The sequence below is a fragment of the Cotesia glomerata genome, linkage group LG4 (assembly GCF_020080835.1).
Source record: "Cotesia glomerata isolate CgM1 linkage group LG4, MPM_Cglom_v2.3, whole genome shotgun sequence".
Lineage (NCBI taxonomy): Eukaryota > Metazoa > Arthropoda > Insecta > Hymenoptera > Braconidae > Cotesia > Cotesia glomerata.
In genome coordinates, this window is record NC_058161.1 from 16,842,861 (window position 1) to 16,860,912 (window position 18,052).

General features: G+C 30.2%; 2 protein-coding genes across 2 annotated transcripts; one reads left to right on the forward strand and one right to left on the reverse strand.

The window, feature by feature from the left end:
• Window positions 1–3,468: 3,468 nt before the first annotated feature.
• LOC123263130 (abl interactor 2) lies at window positions 3,469–12,120 on the forward strand. The gene is made up of 4 exons (XM_044725661.1): window positions 3,469–3,606; window positions 6,622–7,572; window positions 11,291–11,542; window positions 11,647–12,120. The coding sequence occupies exons 2-4, from the start codon at window positions 6,639–6,641 to the stop codon at window positions 11,808–11,810; spliced, it is 1,350 nt and encodes a 449-aa protein (XP_044581596.1). The 5' UTR covers window positions 3,469–3,606; window positions 6,622–6,638; the 3' UTR covers window positions 11,811–12,120.
• A 4,438-nt stretch (window positions 12,121–16,558) lies between these two features.
• LOC123263904 (ankyrin repeat, PH and SEC7 domain containing protein secG-like) lies at window positions 16,559–17,212 on the reverse strand. The gene has a single exon (XM_044726950.1). It carries the CDS (start codon window positions 17,210–17,212, stop codon window positions 16,559–16,561), a length of 654 nt encoding a protein of 217 aa, XP_044582885.1.
• Window positions 17,213–18,052: the final 840 nt, after the last annotated feature.

Genomic DNA, 18,052 nt, shown 5'->3' on the forward strand with positions numbered 1-18,052 from the left:
GTCTGCATTAAAAAATTAAATTAGTCGCTGATTTTCAACTAATTCAAATGATTTCTCAGAAGAAAAAAAAATGGAGAGTAAATTTCTGCTATTTTTTGTTTGCGCATGCGCATCCATAGTCCTGATAGTTCCGACAGTGAATTCAGAAGAAATTGCTCCGACTTATGAATTAAAACTAAATAATAACAATCCTGATGTGCGAAAATTCGCTGAAGATGGCTGGTATAAGGTGGTTGATGAAAGATCTGATGATCTTAGATCACATTTGAGGGAAATTGAAGTTAGAAAAGCACAAGTTCAAGTTGTAGGGACTGAAAAAAGATACACTATCTTGGTTTATTATTATCTGGAAGAAATGCCTTATCATCTAATGTGCATTTCGTTCGTTCGGTCGGAAAATAGTGACCCTATTTTTATAAAATGCTATGAAACACTCTTTTCGGTAAGTTGATACTAATTTTTTATGCGCTCATTCTTCTATTGATTTTTAATTAGTTAATTTTTTTCTTTTTTTAGTTGAACTCAATACCGTGCGAAAAAGGAATGATGGAGATGTATCATTATTTTTATTATAATATTTGATTAAATAAATTATCTATGTGATCAAAAGAATAAAAAAATTTTATTTTAATCATTATTATCAGTAGATTTCATAGAAATCAAATTACTGCATTTGTCCTCACAACGCAACTTTTTAAAAATTTCACTATTCTTTGACTCAGCTCGTCGAGTTGGTTCAGGAAATACCATTAACTCAAAAGTTTATATATGTATGTATATATATATATTTATACGATATAACGCGGCTTGTCAGCACGATAGCGTTTTCAATTTATAATCGATTCTTCTCAAACTCAACATGCTTTATCTATCGATCAAAACCAAGGTTAAGTTCTAAGATGACCCGAGAAAAAATGTTTCTATATAATTATATATAATCATATATGATTATATATGGAATCATATATATAATTATATACAATTATATATGATCATACATAATTATATATAATCATACATGATTATATATGGAATTGTATATGAGGTTATATATAATAATATATAATTATATATGACTATATATGGAGCAATATACAGCCATGCAAGATTGTATATAGTCCCATATATACTTATATAAAAGTATATATAATTATATATGCTTATATATAATTAACAGACATAAAAATTTTTTCTTTGAAAAAAAATTTTTTTTTGGTAATCACAAAAAGTGTAAAATGATGTTTATAATTATGTTTAAATAATTCTGAAATACAAAATTTGTCACATTTCCTATGAGATGTTTTGGTCTGTTCTGCTATTACCTAATAGTAAAATCATTATTTATTTTATTATTTAAATAAGTGTTATATTATAATGAAATTCGGTAAAATAAATAAATTATGAATAATGACTATCCAAATATATATTAAAATCAATTTTTATATTCCATTTATGATAAACTCATATGATACATTATGTAGATCATAGAATCATTATCATCTAAGACAGCAGCACAGCAGACAGACACTTCAAGACGCACGGAGATCACCAAAATTAAGCAGCATTGAGCAGGGTTAATAGTTGGATGGGTGACCGCTGGTGTTATAGCTATAAAATTATATCTAGATATTTTTTTTTTGCATTTTAATTGGTTACACAGAATTGCGTAGGGCCATATTAAATATTCTATCCATAAAATTAACCCAATAATTAATTAGATGTAATAAATATATAATTAAATATTGTTGTATATAATTATATATAGTTATATATAATTAGATATGATTATATTTGGCCATTTTTCATATATAATCATATATAACCAATTTATATATAAATATTTTTTCTCGGGGAGCTTAATCGGGCGAGTAATTTGAAAATTACAGGATTTTAAAATTTTGAAAATCGTAAAAATTGCTGTTTTTACTACTGCAACTTGGTATAATTACTGAACTAGACAAGATATTAAAATTCGGTAAAATGCATCGTAAAGGTCTTTTAATAAGCTTCAATTTTCACTAATCAGAAGTGGTAATAGCCTCAATATTACTCCTTTTAGAGTTTGTTTAATGAAACAGTTTTACTGTTGCAGCCGTTTTAGAATTATTGTCTGCATCATAGCTTAATCATGATGTAAATTCAATAGTTACGATATTGATCAGTCTTTCGTGTAATGTTTTTGGGTAGGTCGTCAGTAAATATGTCACAAATTAGTTCTAAATATTGTTTTCTTCAATTAAAATTTTGTCCGGTTTTAAAATTCTGATTAACTTGGAAACTGTTGTTCCTAAGCGGTTACTTAAAATTTGGACATTTATAATTCAAATCTTATAATCTTTGCAATTGTTTGATAAATATTTGAGAAACTTTTTCTTCACAAGATCATTTTTTTTCCAAAATTTGTTCTAAATAGTTTTAAACTTATTATTGAATTTTGTTTTTAATTCATAAACTAAGTTATACGTTATTAGTATTTATATTATTTTATTAAAAATCGATTTTCTTTATTTGAAAAATCTACTTCCATTTCGGCTGCCGAATGGCCTTTTTTAGTAGATTTCATAGAAATCTAACTATTGCATTGGTCCTCATGACGGAACTTTTGAAAAATTTTGCTATATTTCGACTCAGCTCGTCAAGCGGATTCAGAAAATGCATATGGTTCAAAAGTTTATATATATACGATATAATATATCGGCATTGTCTCTTCTCTAACTCTCGTAATTCTATACGGATCTCAATAAAACGTAACATACTTATTCTTAGGACGATTTCCGAGGTTAAGTTCTACGATGAGCCAAATCTGTCGATTAGTTTAGAAGTGAGAGCAATTCAAAAATTTTCAAAAATCGCAAAAAATTTTCACTTTACCTTATTTCCGTGCAATAACAATGGAACGCGACATCCTATCGGATTTCTGTAAATTGCATTTGAAAGCTTATTTAATAAGCTTCAATTTGTGTACTTATTTATTTCTCCAAATTAAATAGTTTAGGAATAATAGCAATTCAAAAATTTTCAAAAATCGCAAAAATTTTCACTTTTACCGTATTTTGGTGCAATTACAATTGAACGCGATATCTTATCAAAATTCTATAAATGGTATCTGAAAACTTATTAAATAAGCTTTAATTTGTGTACCTCATTATCAGTCTAGGCCTAAAATCACCTACTTTCTCAGACAGATATAATGAAATTTTACTTTTGCATTCGTTTTGACGTCATTGTTGTTTAATCAGACAGAAATATATTTATTTTTTTTTTTTTTCGTATGCAACCCTAGTAGTATTTTTATTATTCATCATGAAATCTACTTCCATTTCGGCTGCCGAATGGCCTTTTTTTCTTTTATACCTACTTAGCAAAAAATTTAAATCAGTCGATAATGAAGAACTTTTCCCGCGAAATGAAACCTGCAAAGTGCTGCCCTCTTTTCTAAAATATTCACAACTAAGTGCATCGAACTCAACTATACTGACTGAAATTCTACAATTCTACTCTTCTATAGTTAGTGTAAGTGTCTGAGGAGTGTTATAAGAATTCAGTAGGTGTGACAATGTTTCAATAGTAATTAAAATTTATGATTTATATTCACAAATATACTATGTAAGTACAAACCTTATTTCCCAAATACTTCCGACTTATTCTGTCATTTAAAGCATACTTTACTTTACAGGTTTTTGCTCATCGTCTAGTTTTCTTTAAATCAACAATCAGACTCCATCTTGTCTGATTATTTGACGCCCTTAATTATTAAAAAAAAAAAAAAGTGACAGTACTTTAGATTTCACCAAAATATTAATTTTAAAAAAATAATCTTTTTTTATTTTTCTTTTTTATCTTGAAAAGTCTTTTTAAATAATTGATTGCTAAAAAAATCAAGCAATTTTTTTTTGTATAAATGTCATGTGTTATTGCTTGTCAATTTTTTGCGTAATACGATATTTATCATGTAATTTTTTTTTTAATTGAGTTTATTAATATTGAAAAGTAATTGTTATGTTGAAAATTTAATATTTTATTTTAATGAATATGATATTTAATACAGAAATATTTTTGGTGAAATTGGAGAAATTTATATTCATAAATGACAATAGCATATTTTTTTATGAATCAATACTTAAAAATTAATTGACAAATTCAATATTTTTTCCCCGAGTAAAATAAATGTTTGTTATTAAAAAAAAAAAAAAAAATATTAAAATTAAATTTTTGATACAACTATAGAAAATTAAAATTTGAATAACAAATATTTTAAATATTTATTAACAATGCTGATAAATAAATTATAATTAAAAAAAAATATATGATTTTTAATATAAATAATATAAATTTTGAATAAATTATAATAAATTAAAAAATTTAGTGATCTAAGGCCAAAGGGCGTAGAAAATTTTTTTTTGAATTTTTACAAGCATATGCTAGAATTAGAACTGAAAAAAAAATTTCTCACGCTAAAAGGGTGTATGTCCAAAATTATACGCCCGTTTTGGGTTTAGTAATTTTTAAATTTAGTGATCTAAAGTCAAGAGCGCGTAAAATTATTTAGGGATCTAATTGTCTTACTAATCGATTAGGTACCTTCGTCTCTCCAGTTGATTTTCATACCCTGAGTATCATTTTTATCTACCTTTATTTTTCAACCTTTTGTAATAAACACATCTATTTTTTCCGCTTTTTTGGCTTTAAAAACATTTATATTTACGTCAAACGCACTGATAGAAGGATTTTTTAGTAATTAAAAAGATTTCTTTGTATTCAAGAAATCATTTCTTAGTATTTAAAAAATATTTCTTAGTATTTAAGAAATATTTCTTAAATACTAAAAAATACTATAAATACTAAAAAATATTTCTTAAATACTAAGAAATATTTTTTAAATACTAAGAAATGATGTTTAAGAAATGATTTCTTAAATACAAAAAAATCTTCTTAAATGCTAAGAAATCCTTCTATCAGTGCGGCTGTATAGAGATCCGCCTTTTTGGCTTTAGTAATTCAAATTAATTTTTTACATCGATTTTGACGTTTTGAACGAATTTGATTTGAATGGCAAAAAAAAATTTTTTTATACGCCCTTTTGGCACAAAATTATTCCAAAAATACATAGAAAAAAAAATTAACTTGAATCAAGTAAATAATTTTGAAGAATTTCATCTTCTTGATTTGAATAGAAAAATTCTTAAACTAATAAATTTGTCTTGGTTTAAGTAAATTTTACTTAATTGAATAATTTTTCGTCTTGATTCAAACAATGAAACTCTTCAAAATTATTTACTTGGTTCAAGAATTTTTTCTTGATTCAAGTTAATTTTCAGTGTATAAAAATTCTAGAACCACTCCAAATCTCATTTAAGTTCAGATCGGTCTTTATGCTTGGATACATTGAATTAAAATAAATTATGTGCCTTAAGGTAGTTGTCATGGTACAATATTGTCAAAAAATTAGAGATTATACGTGCCACAAAAGTATATGAGCTTATAGCTAAGTAATCCATCATTTTTACGCAAGACTGTACCCGTGGAGACGCAACCCATACAATTGTTTCTGTCCGACTCCGTAGATATATACTTTTTCATAAATTGTTGAACTTTAATCCGTTATTTAGAAATAATTAGACAGTCAATAATTTTTTTTTATTTCTTTTTAAACTCATAACAAATACATTAAAAGACTGTCAGTTTTTTGAAAGTTTCTGACAGTTAGTTTTTTTTTTTTTTTATAACTAAGAAACTGGTACAGAACTGCAGAAAGCGTATGCAATCAATGTTAAATATCCAATTTTTAAGTGAATTAATTTCGGGTTATAGGTGGTCAATCGACTTCAAATTTTAAGGGTAATTGTACCATCATGTCCTTGAAAAGTATACAAAAATTTAGAATTTTCTGACGGTATGCCTTAACCACGACAACTACCTTAAAATCATAACACACCTATCTACACTGATAGAAAAAATGACTTGATTCAAGAAAAACTTTTTCTTCAAAATTTCATTCTTGTTTTAAGTAATTCAATTCTCTTAACTTAAGAAATTGATTCTTGAATCAAGAAACTTGGTTGTTTTAAAATAAGATATATACAACTTCGCCCAAGAATTTCTTTCTCTTGGATTAAGATAGACGGTAACATTGGTTCAAGATATTACTGACTTGTTCCAAGGATGGCGCGACTCTTTAATTGAGATATTATTTTCCTTGTTTTAAGCATATAAATTTTTGTATTAATAAATATTTTTCGGCATATAGAGAAATAAAAATTTTTTTACTTTGAAGTTTTTTTCTGACTTAAACTTATAACATTATAAATAAAAAAATTTGTTCTTGAATCAACAATCAATAATTCTTGAAATGAAATAAAATTATTCTTTATTGAAGAGAATCGTTTTTGAATAAAGAATTCACTTGTATCGACCGAAGATAATATAGTGTTGAACCATCAAGTAAAAATGTTATCGATCGGAGTGATTAGATCTCTCACTCCAAGAAACATCAAATCAAGACAAGAATTTCTTGAAATAAGACAACTAGTTCTCTTCAAAATAATTTTCTTGGAGCAAGAATATTTTCCTTGAATGAAGTTATTTTTTTTATCAGTGTACTAACAATTTTCTAACTTTCAGAGCTTAAGATCATCAAAATGGCGGAACTGGCGGCACTGCTGCGCCAAGACATACCCGAGGGGCGCAGCAACTTGGCGGACAGCCACACGAACCTGGAGCGCGTGGCCGAGTACTGCGAGGCGAATTACTTCCAGGCAGAAAACAAGCGAATTGCTTTGGAAGAAACAAAGAATTTCACCACCCAATCTTTGGCCAGCGTTGCCTACCAGATAAACACCCTGGCGTACAACTTCCTGCAGCTGTTAGACCTCCAGACCTCGCAGCTGAATGAGATGGAGAGCCAGATGAACCACATCGCCCAGACGGTGATGATCCACAAAGAAAAAGTCGCTCGCCGCGAAATCGGAGTCCTAACTGCAAATAAAATGACCACCAGGCAGTACAAAATTATCGCGCCGGCGAACCCTGAGAAACCTATCAAGTACGTGCGCAAGAGCATCGACTACACGACGCTGGATGATATTGGCCACGGGGTGAGGAGTGGAGGCACTCCTAGAAGCAAACAGCGCGGCAGCAGTCAAGGAAGTGTCCAAAGTTTGGGTGGAACTTCTACCAACTCGGGAATCACTGCTGCGATGGTTGGACCCGCTCCGACGACGAAACCTCCGACGCCGCCACAGGTAGCCAGGACTGGGACGCTCAGCAAAGGCTCCAGGGAGTACAGGACGCCTCCGGCGGTGGCGCCACCCCAGGTTCCGAGTCACTATGCGCCGAACTATCCGCTTGGACACCCCAGGCGCGAAAGAGGACCTGGGTACAGCACTCTTCCTCTTCATGCTCACACCACCACCATGGCTCACAATAATCAGGTGCTTAATAATAGCGTCAACAGCGTCCATTCCGCGTCTCCGCAAGTTGGTACGGTTCATCCGCTGCAGAGTCATCCGCAGATGCCGCCTCCAGCGCCGCCTAGTGTCACTGGGTCTTATATTCAAGAAGTTCATATGCCTCGTAAGTTTGATTTGTATTTTTTTATGAGAATTTTGAAAAATTTTAGATTTTGTGCACTAAAAAAAATTTTTTTTACTACTACTTATTAGTAAAATTTATTTAATAAATCAAAAAATCAACCCCACGGGAATCAATTAAAGTAACTAAAATTATTTAAACGGGATTTTTAAATAAATAATTTCGGATTTAGTAATTAACTAGCAACTAGGGGTGTGCGAATATCGTTCGAATCGAATCGAATCGAATATTGATATTCTATTGTTTATGGATCTTCTATTGTTTCCAATTTGAATTCCATTACATCGTGTACAAAAATATTATATTTATAAATTTATTTATTTACTAGCTGTTACCCGCCCGCTCCACTGGGCACTTTATAGAATTGTATTTTTAGATTTAGACATGAAATTTAATTGAAGTATTGTTTTGGCTTGCACAGATTTCAAATTCCATCGGATTAGCCTGTACGTTTTAACCATGTAATTATTCTAGCTAATATTCATTGTAACGTTTAATGTACAATCACTGTAACATTTCCGTGGCTTTCTTCCAAAAATCAATAGTAATTGACACGAAAAAAAAATTTGAATTGAGCATTGAAAATTATAGTTAAAGTAATTGCAGGTTTCATAAGTGAAGTTGAAATCTGCTTAGCTTAAAGTGCGACGAATTTTCTGTTAATACAAATTATTTTCGTGGCATCTATTTTATAAAGAAAACTAGAAAATCGAGCGCGTTTCTCCCTTTGTATTTTAAAAAAATTTAATAATTAAGAAATGACGTTGTATTTTGTCTACTGATGATATTTTTAATGATATAAGCTCATCCTGGAGTTACACTTATCGAGACCTTTCATTTGAATACCCACACGAATTTTATATATATTTTACAAATATGAGAAATATCATATAAATAAAATATATGAAAAAATTCGTGTGCGTACGCAAATGAACGGTTTCAATGGGCTTAACTTCGGGATGAGCTTATATTTTAAAAAATGTCAATAATTAAGAAATACAATTCGTAAAAAATATTGATAAATTCAATTGTCGACAATAAAAATGTTAGCAAAAGCGCGCTCGATTTTCTCGTTTTCTATATAAAACAGATGTCACGGAAAAATTTGTATTAACCGAAAATGGGGAGCTAGGCAGATTTCAACTTGACTTATGAGACCTACAATTACTTTAACTGAAACTTTCAATGCTTATTTTAAATTTTTTTCTTCGTGTCAACTACTATTCATTTTTGAAAGAAAGCCACGGGAACGTTACAGTGATTACACATTAAACGTTACAATGAATATTAGCTAGAATAATTACATGGTTAAAACCTACAGGCCAATCCGATGGAATTTGAAATCTGTGCAAGTCAAAACAATACTCCAATTGAATTTCATATCTAGATAAAAAATACAATTCTATAAAGTGCCCAGTAGAGCGGGCGGGTAACAGCTAGTAAATAAATAAATTTATAAATACAATATTTTTATACACATGTAATGGAATTCAAATTGGACACAATAGAAGATCCAGTAATAATTCGATGATTCGCGAATTTTTCGAACTATTCGGAAATTATTCGAAAATTTTCGAATTCGACATTTTTCGAATTTTTTCGAATTATTCGTCGAATTTCGATTCTAATTTCGAATCGAATATTAATATTCGATTCGGAACGAATAATTCGTAAGTTCGAATTATTCGCACACCCCTACTTGCTCAACCCCTGCCCCTGCGCAAGGATGACACGCAAAATCGTGAAGCGTTCCACATTTTTACAAATATAAATAATGCTGTGAAGCGGGAAAGAATATGAGTTACGGTAATTATTACGTGAAGCGTTCCACATTCACGTTACAGGATATTGGTAGGAAAAGATTGAGAAAGGAATGTGGAGAGGATCATCTTAATGTGAGTTTACAGAATATGCGAGAAAAAATTATTAGATAGCTCGGACTGGGATTCGAGCCCAGAACCTTCCGAAGACATGTCGGCTACTCTACCATTTGAGCTATCCGGTCTATACTAAATTTCCTTCGCTTATTCTATATACATTAAGCCACACCGCCCATCTTACGGCAAGCATTTTTACAAATATAAATAATGCTGTGAAGCAGGAAAGAATAGGAGTTACGGTAATTATTACGTGAAGCGTTCCACATTGTTAGTAGCAACCTTGCAGTCACTATGTGATTGTCGTGATTTGTGAACTATAAATAAATAAAACTTTGCTTTATTAAATAATGACTTTTGTTAAACTGCACTGTATTGTCTTAATTATTGATGTTTTTAAAGATATAAGCTCATCCCGATGTTACACTCATCAAGAGCTTTCATTTGAGTACCCACATGCATTTTGATATATTTTTCATATCTACATATATATAAATATATGAAAAATTGATGTGGGTACTCAAATGAAAGGTCTTGATGGGTGTAACATCGGGATGAGCTTATATCTTTTTAAAAATGTCAATCGTGCACAAGATAAAAGATCATTTCGTAATAATTGATATTTTAAAATATATAAGCTCATCCTGATGTTACACTCATCAAGAGCTTTCATTTGAGTACCCACATCAATTTTTCATATATTTTTCATATATATGAAATATATGAAAAATTGATGTGAGTACTCAAATGAAAGGTCTCGATAAGTGTAATGTCGGGATGAGCTTATATCTTTAAAAATTTCAATAGTTCACAAGATTCAAGGTCATTTCTTAATTATGTATCTAGAGATAGAGCATTTTCGAATGCAGCTTAAATACTTATCATCATAAATTGACTATCGGTGAGAATGATATGAAACCTTGAAACGACACAAATTCAAGTCAAGACTTTTGCAACCACACTAAATTTCACTAAAAAAACCAATTTTATCATATGACTATCTCGGAGACAAAATTTTTAGCAAAATTAAATTAATTTACATTGTTTAAAAAAATAGTGTTTTATTATTTACAATTTTTTCGAGGACTTTTAACTGAGAGAATTTCGAATTTACAATTAGGAAAAGTAGATGGAAACAATATTTTTTATTAGTTTATAAATATATTTTTTATTATTTCAAATAGCTTTTATTATAACATTTGATTGGTTTTATTGTAGCTAGAGAAGTTTATTATCGATAATCTAAGTGGAATAAAAAAAAAGCATTTATTGACGTAGGATTATAAATTACAATAAAAGTTTATAAAGACGGTATATTTATTAGATTGTTAGGACTATTTTAAAGACTATTCTCACTAACCGGAATTATCTTTAGTCTCAATAAAATTAATTAAAGACAATTGTTTATTAAATTTTTATTTGAAAACTTTAAGCGACACCAAAGTTATGCGCTCACTAAAAACGCTCGAATTGCACGAAACAAAAAGCGGGTGTGCTCAGCGGCTGAAGTGCATGCGTTTACTATGGGACATTTTAAAGTTTAATATCCACCCCAGTAATTGACAAATAGATACACCGGACCAAGTACTAATTTATCAGATAAATCTTTTGTATCACAAAAGTTCAAAAATTTGCACCCTTGAAAGTTGAATTAGTAATGTTTATCTTTTTTTTTCCGAATAATTTATTACAAAATTAATAATTTTTAACTTGCCAAGAAAAAACTCGAGCCACCTCTAAATATCTGAAATTTAGCACCCTAACCTAAAAAATGAGCTAACTCAGACCGCGAAAGGCTAACCACTGGCTTATCATAAATTTAGCACCACCGTCACCAATGGTCGTCGGCGGAGACTTGGGGGAATTTACAGGTCACCACACATTACCACATCGTCTCTCTCACCAATTAAGCCGTGGCAGCGGTGCCAGTAGTCCTCCCTTGCCTCCACCGCCGCCACCGGAGCACGAGGAGCACCCGCAGTTCGGTCGTCCGCCGCAGTCTAGCGCCATTATGCCAATCGTACCCGACGAGGATGATCTTCCTGGCTGGGTTCCCAAAAATTACATCGAGAAAGGTACTAACTAGTTCACCTCTTTCCTCATCTCTTATCTCTTATCTTTCATCTCCTTTCCGCCCTTTCAAAAATTTATTCCCTCTAATTGGACTTAACTATTGCAGTGGTTGCAATTTATGACTACTACGCCGACAAAGAAGATGAATTAAGCTTCCAGGAGAGCTGCGTTATCTACGTACTGAAGAAGAATGACGACGGATGGTGGGAGGGTGTTATGGACGGAATAACTGGACTCTTTCCAGGCAATTACGTCGAACCTTGTGTCTAAAAAAATAAAAAAAAAAAAAAGGAAGATTAACAAAACAAAATCCTTGAATTTTTTTCGGCAAAATCTAGTTTCATTTTTTTTTTACAAGGATATCAAAGATGCTGAGGCTAAGAATAATGCCGCACTATTTTCGTTTTTAGAGAATGTGCTAATGCAATTTTGTTTTTTTATTTCTTTAAAATATATTAATAATAGATATAAGAAGAAATAAGAATAAAGTGGTAAGTAATGAGCTTGTGTAATTTTTTAGCGCGACTATACGTTATTTCATTAGTTTTTTTTAGGGGATACTTATACAAAATTTGTAATTATTAATGTTTAATTTTTGTACCTTTTTTAGTGGAAATTATAAGTATTTATGATGAAAATATTTAATAATGTTCTTTGGTAACTGAATAAAGAATAATTAATTAAAGAGTAAAAATATTTTTTATTTTATTAAAATTTATACTTATAAATTTTAAAGATATGATCTGGATCAGGTTGAAATCCTAAATTCTTAATAACCTTACCAGAAATCAATTTAATTCCATATCCACAAATAATTTTTTGACCTAGAAGTAGTGTTGGAAATCACCGACAGAGAGCGCATGATAGCTGAATCTTCTCTTTACAAGAAAATTGAATCATAGATGTTAACTTTTTAAATAAAAATCATTTTTTTTGACTCCATAAGATGCTTATTTGACATTGGCCTTTAGTATAATCAAGAAATAAACTAATTTTTATCTTATAAAATATTTGAGGTAATTTGCTAATTTTTATAAAAAATAAAAATTGATAAATTATTTTATTTCCATACATAAGCTATTATGGCCTTATATGACCAGATCAGAAAATTTTTTCACGGCTTATTAAGATTTTTGTATAAAATAACCGCATTAATGACTTACGGCGTTAATTTCCAGAAAATTATGGGCTTGCAAACACTAAACTGATAGAAGGATTTGTTTATAGTTAAAAATATTTGTTAATATTTAATAAATCATTTATTAGAGACCACTTTTTAGTATTAAACAAATATTTGTTAGTATTTAAAATGATTTGTTTGTATTTAATAAATCAGATATTTATTTATTAAATATTAATAAATCTTTTTAAATACTAAGAAATATTTGTTAGTATTTAAAATGATTTGTTTGTATTTAATAAATCTAATATTGATTTATTAAATATTAATAAATATTTTTAAATACTAAGAAATATTTGTTAAGGAATAAAAAGTTGTCTCTAATAAATAATTTGTTAAATATTAACAAATTTTTTTAACTATAAACAAATCCTCCTATCAGTGTATAACTTTTAAAAAATACTATTTTTAACCTCGATTTCATGTTCAATCTCTTGACATGGTAACGCAAAGAACTCTTTTGAGAATCAAAGCTCAATATTGTTTTGTTTGATTGTAATTAATATATTTTTCTAAGGCAGGATCACTATTTTTAAAAACATCCATTTATTTGAGTAGTGATCACAGTTGAGATTGTAGTCAACCTATTGTATTTTCTTTTGATGTTCAAAATCACCAAAAGGCGGCGCGGTAGTGTACTTCCACCAGACTATGCAAAAAAAAGTTATATAAATGATTTTTAAATGGATTAACTGCTACTTTTAGGTAAAAAAGTAGTTTTAATCGCTGGTGTAAATTTTTTAAGTTTTCGTAGAGGGGTAAACACGATCCGAACAAAAACAGTTTCACTGTAAAAAAATCGCGCCAAGTCCACGTTCATAAGACTATTAAGAAAAAAAAATTTGTTTTTTTCTTTACAAAAATATATAAAATAAAAAAATTAAAAAATCCAAGTAACCGATATGATTGTTTATGATTTTCGGAAATTAAAAGAAATTTTGTTACAAATTTAAAAATAAAAAAAAAAAATTTTGAACGTATTTAGTGTGCGCGGTTGCAAAATATTTTACTTTTAATGAAATTCGTAAAATCTATTTACTAGGACTTTAAAAAAATTGAAATACACAATGACGCACACCAAGTACGTTCCAAAATTTTTTTCTTAATTTTTAAATTTATAACAAAATTTTTTTTATTTTCCGAAAATTATAAGCAATCATATCGGTTACTTGGATTTTTTAATTTTTTTATTTTATATATTTTTGTAAAGAAAAAAACAAATTTTTTTTTCTTAATAGTCTTATGAACGTGGATTTGGCGCGATTTTTTTACAGTGAAACTGTTTTTGTTCGGATTTTAGTATTTTTTGTAATTATAATACAAATTTACAATTGGTACCAACTTAAATCTCGCGTTGGTTGCATTTTTTATAGCAAACTATCCCCTTGAAACTACAGTTTATGTAAAAATAATTCCAGCGCACCCTGGCGGGTGTAGATGCAAGCTGTGAAATATCTTTTTTTGACTGTAGTTTCCCATCTAATGAAGGATTACTATGCATTCTCGAATTATTTAGTCTGTGGCAGATCACTTTGCCCATCGAAAAAAAGTCAGGATCGAAATTTTTGCGTTGCTATAGTTTGTGCTGATTAAATTTAATAATTTCAAGTAGATTAATTGTTATAAGTGAATATAATTAATTAATAACAGTCGAATAAAGTATGAATTACTGTTATAATATACAATTTAGGAAAAAAAAGTACCGTAGAATTAAATAAAATTTTTCAACCTCAAAATACCGTTCTGCTTACAGTAAACACAGTCGGTAGTCTGGCGCTCCGTTTACAGCAGATTTGAACGGAACTTGGCGCCAGATTCTACCGAATCTGTGGATAACTTCTGAAAAAATCCATTTTTAAACTCAATTTATTTTCTAATCTCCTTATATGCCTCATGGGAAGTTGCGGATTAAAAATTGAAGTAAATTTGACTAAATTTAAGATATTTTCTATTTGATTCATCATCAATAATTAATTTTTTATTAGTTCTTTTATCTGCTGTAACGCTTAGTTTTCCATTTTTTCCAACTGTCCAGAATGTTAGTTGACAATATGAAACATCTCCAAAAAATCCAACCAGGCAAATTAGATTCATTTTTTCGGTAAGTAAACCTATCTACTATACAACATCCTATTATCTATATTGATCAAGCTATAACCTACATGCATATATAATAATACATCGTATATATGGTGTACAGTGGGTATTAAACACATGTATAGCCTGCTCGGTTTAATGTAAACGTTATCCTAATTTGACAGGATGCCTGTTGACATGAATTTATGTTACGCCGAGCTTGTACTGCCCCTTCAGGATCTATATTATATACTGTAACCTTCTCACTTTATATATATGTATACATATATATGTTCGGTTGATACCCGGATGTATATAAAGCACTCCAAATTGAGGGGCGTGTTACAGGATTCAAATTCAAAAATATTGCCGATCCAACCATGAATAAATAAAAAAAAACATATAAGCTCAATATCTCTGGGCAATTTTTATGCATTTATGTTTCGCTAAAAAAATCCATTTATCAAACATAAAAAATCTCTGTGCTGGTACGTAGGTGAGGGACTTGGTGATTTTTTAGTTTTCTATTCGAGGATACAGAAACTTTTTCTCTATTGTGTTGCGTTGAAAAAAATTTATCTCATTTTTTATTTGAGATTGTAATCTGTGCGCTTTAACGTAAACCCGGTTGTCGTACTACGGAAATTAAAAGCTTGATATGGGTCTAGAACCGACATTTTCAGGTTTCTCCTGTCATGCTGGAAGTTGAGTTGAGTGTTGAGATAGGTTGGCGCACAACTGCTTCAATATTTCAACAAAATTAATCTTTATTAGCTTTTTATTGTGTTTCGCTTCTTTCCATAGACTGGCTGAAAAATTTACCTCTAATTTGTTTTGGCTTCAGATTTGGGTTTCTGTCAGAGGATATTGATTTTTTTTTGTAACTTGAATTCCGGATAATATAGCCTAGTGGCGGAATATTTGTGAAAAAAAAAAACCCTTTCGGCTTGACCCAATTTCGAAAATATTTCCATTCAAAAGCTATTCGCGAATTAAGTTACTAAGATCGTGGTTTTATACATTTTTAAAATTTTTAGAGTCACGGAAAAAAAAGTTAACTTTAATTAAGATGAAAAATTCTTGAATGAAGTAAAATTTATTTTAACCAAGAAAAATTTCTTGGCTTAAGAATTTTTTTACTCAAATTAAGCCGATGAAGTTCTTCAAAATTATTTATTTATTTATTTATCAGATTTATATGCCAAGGCTTAGCCGAATGGCAAAAATACAAAATTAGAATATAATTAATGAGTAATAATTAAATAGTGTAGTTAGATAATTAAGCAGATACAATGTAGTGCAATGCAATACAATAAATAAAGTAAGTAACATATGAGTAAAATCAAATTCAAGTTCAAATTTAAATTTAAATTCAAATTCAAGTTCAAGTTCAAGTTCAAGCAAGCCAAACTGGATAATTAATAGGGTTATTATAAACTGTTAGATAGTTCAAGGTTTAGCAATAATTCAAAAGCTTTATTTTTGAAGCTCTCAAGGGAATAGGACTGAATAATATTACTTGGTAACTCTTGCCATAAACGAATGCTAGATACAATAAAAGAATGCTCAAAGGTGGCAGTGGCAAAATTAGGCATTTTGAAAGAGACGTAGTTTTTCTTAGCTGCAAGTCAATCGGACCGTCTAATGTCAGAATCTTCAGTGTTGAACATGCAGCGAAGGAATTTAGGTTCTCCAGTTTTTAATAGCTTATAAATGAAGCAAGCTAGGGAATAGTGCCTTCGTGAATTTATACTAAGCCAGTTTAATCTGCGGCGGAAGGGGGTAATATGCTCATTCCGCTTGAGATTAAAGATGAATCTTCTTGATCCTCGAATTGTTCTTCTGATAGCAAGGTCATATTCAATTTAACTGTTTCAAGTACTTCTTGATCAACAAGCATGAAATCTAACTCAACGCTTTCTACTAAATAATGAGCTATATGTTCTTCTTGATAGGTGAGAGCCATCCTCAGGAATTTCAGTTTTGTACCAGCAGATTCTGATGTTTTATTTATATTAGCTCCAGCATTAATCAGGGAATTTAATATGCAGACCTTCGAGTAGCCATCTCTTTTAATCATCTCCACATTCAGACGAGAATTGACGTTATTTGGATTACAAATAATGTAATATAATGGTGGTATACCATCCTCGATGCGATCATCAATTCTAGCGCCTTTTTTCAACAACAGGTCAACTATTCGTTGAGAGTTTTCTTCAATCGCTAGCATTAATGGAGTTCTCTTGAACGATTTAGTCCTGTAATGAATGTCAGCCCCGTGGTTTATTAACAGCTCGACCATTTTAACGTTTTGGTAAACTATCGCAGTATGCAACAATGTCGAATTTTCACCAAGAGAGTACAATTTCCTTTCTGGTATACCTGAATAATAATCACTGCAGTAAGAAATTGTCATTTTACTGATCGTAGAATTTGCCCATGCGTTGTACTTCAATAATAACCTCGTTACTTTCCATGAATGAGTAAGAACTGCGATGGAGATTGAATTTGAATCGAAGATTGTCGTGGAATTAACGTTGTCATTAAGGTGGATGGTGGAAGGGGCCCGGTAGCTTAACTGGTAGAGCTCCTGACATGTTATCAGGGAGATCCAGGTTCGATTCCTGGCTTGGCAACCAACCCCATTTATTTTTTCGAAAGTCTGTCTTTACTCTCATTCAAAATAATTTCTTTCATTTCTTTCAATTAATTAACATCTTTAGTACTCGAATGGATACTACAAGCTTACAGCTTTACTAGTATTCAAGTTTGATGGATTTCCATCGAACTTATGTACAGAGAGGATATCTCTCAACCAATAAGGGAAGATGAAAGTATCCATCTCTTGACTTGAACAACATCTACTAGTTATTTGACCTAGACGGCATGAAAAAACACTCATTATATATTTATACAATTCGGTCATGAAAACACCTTTAGTTGTCATTAAGTTTCAGAAATAATCTGGTCATTCTGAATTGATGTAAACCGCAGGATAGTTCCAACGCTATGCAACCATCATAATCTTTCGCCTGTATATCTGCTCCACTTCTTATAAGAAATTTCATGATGTCTATTGTTGGAGAGTCTATACTTAATTTTTGTAAAGATGCAATTATTACAAACATTGGGGTCATGTTCTTACGATCTGGTTCATTAACATTAGCTCCTTTCTTGACTAGCAACTTGACGATGTTGAAGTGCTGTTACCTAATCGCGATGTGTAAAAGAGGAACTGATTTATCACAATATTTTT

Coding starts and splice junctions, on each gene's coding strand:
- LOC123263130 (XM_044725661.1), top strand. CDS start 6,639: ATGGCGGAACTGGCGGCACTGCTGCGCCAAGACATACCCGAGGGGCGC. Junction 7,573..11,290: donor TCAAGAAGTTCATATGCCTC/GTAAGTTTGATT, acceptor TCATAAATTTAG/CACCACCGTCACCAATGGTC. Junction 11,543..11,646: donor CAAAAATTACATCGAGAAAG/GTACTAACTAGT, acceptor TAACTATTGCAG/TGGTTGCAATTTATGACTAC.
- LOC123263904 (XM_044726950.1), bottom strand. CDS start 17,212: ATGACAATTTCTTACTGCAGTGATTATTATTCAGGTATACCAGAAAGG.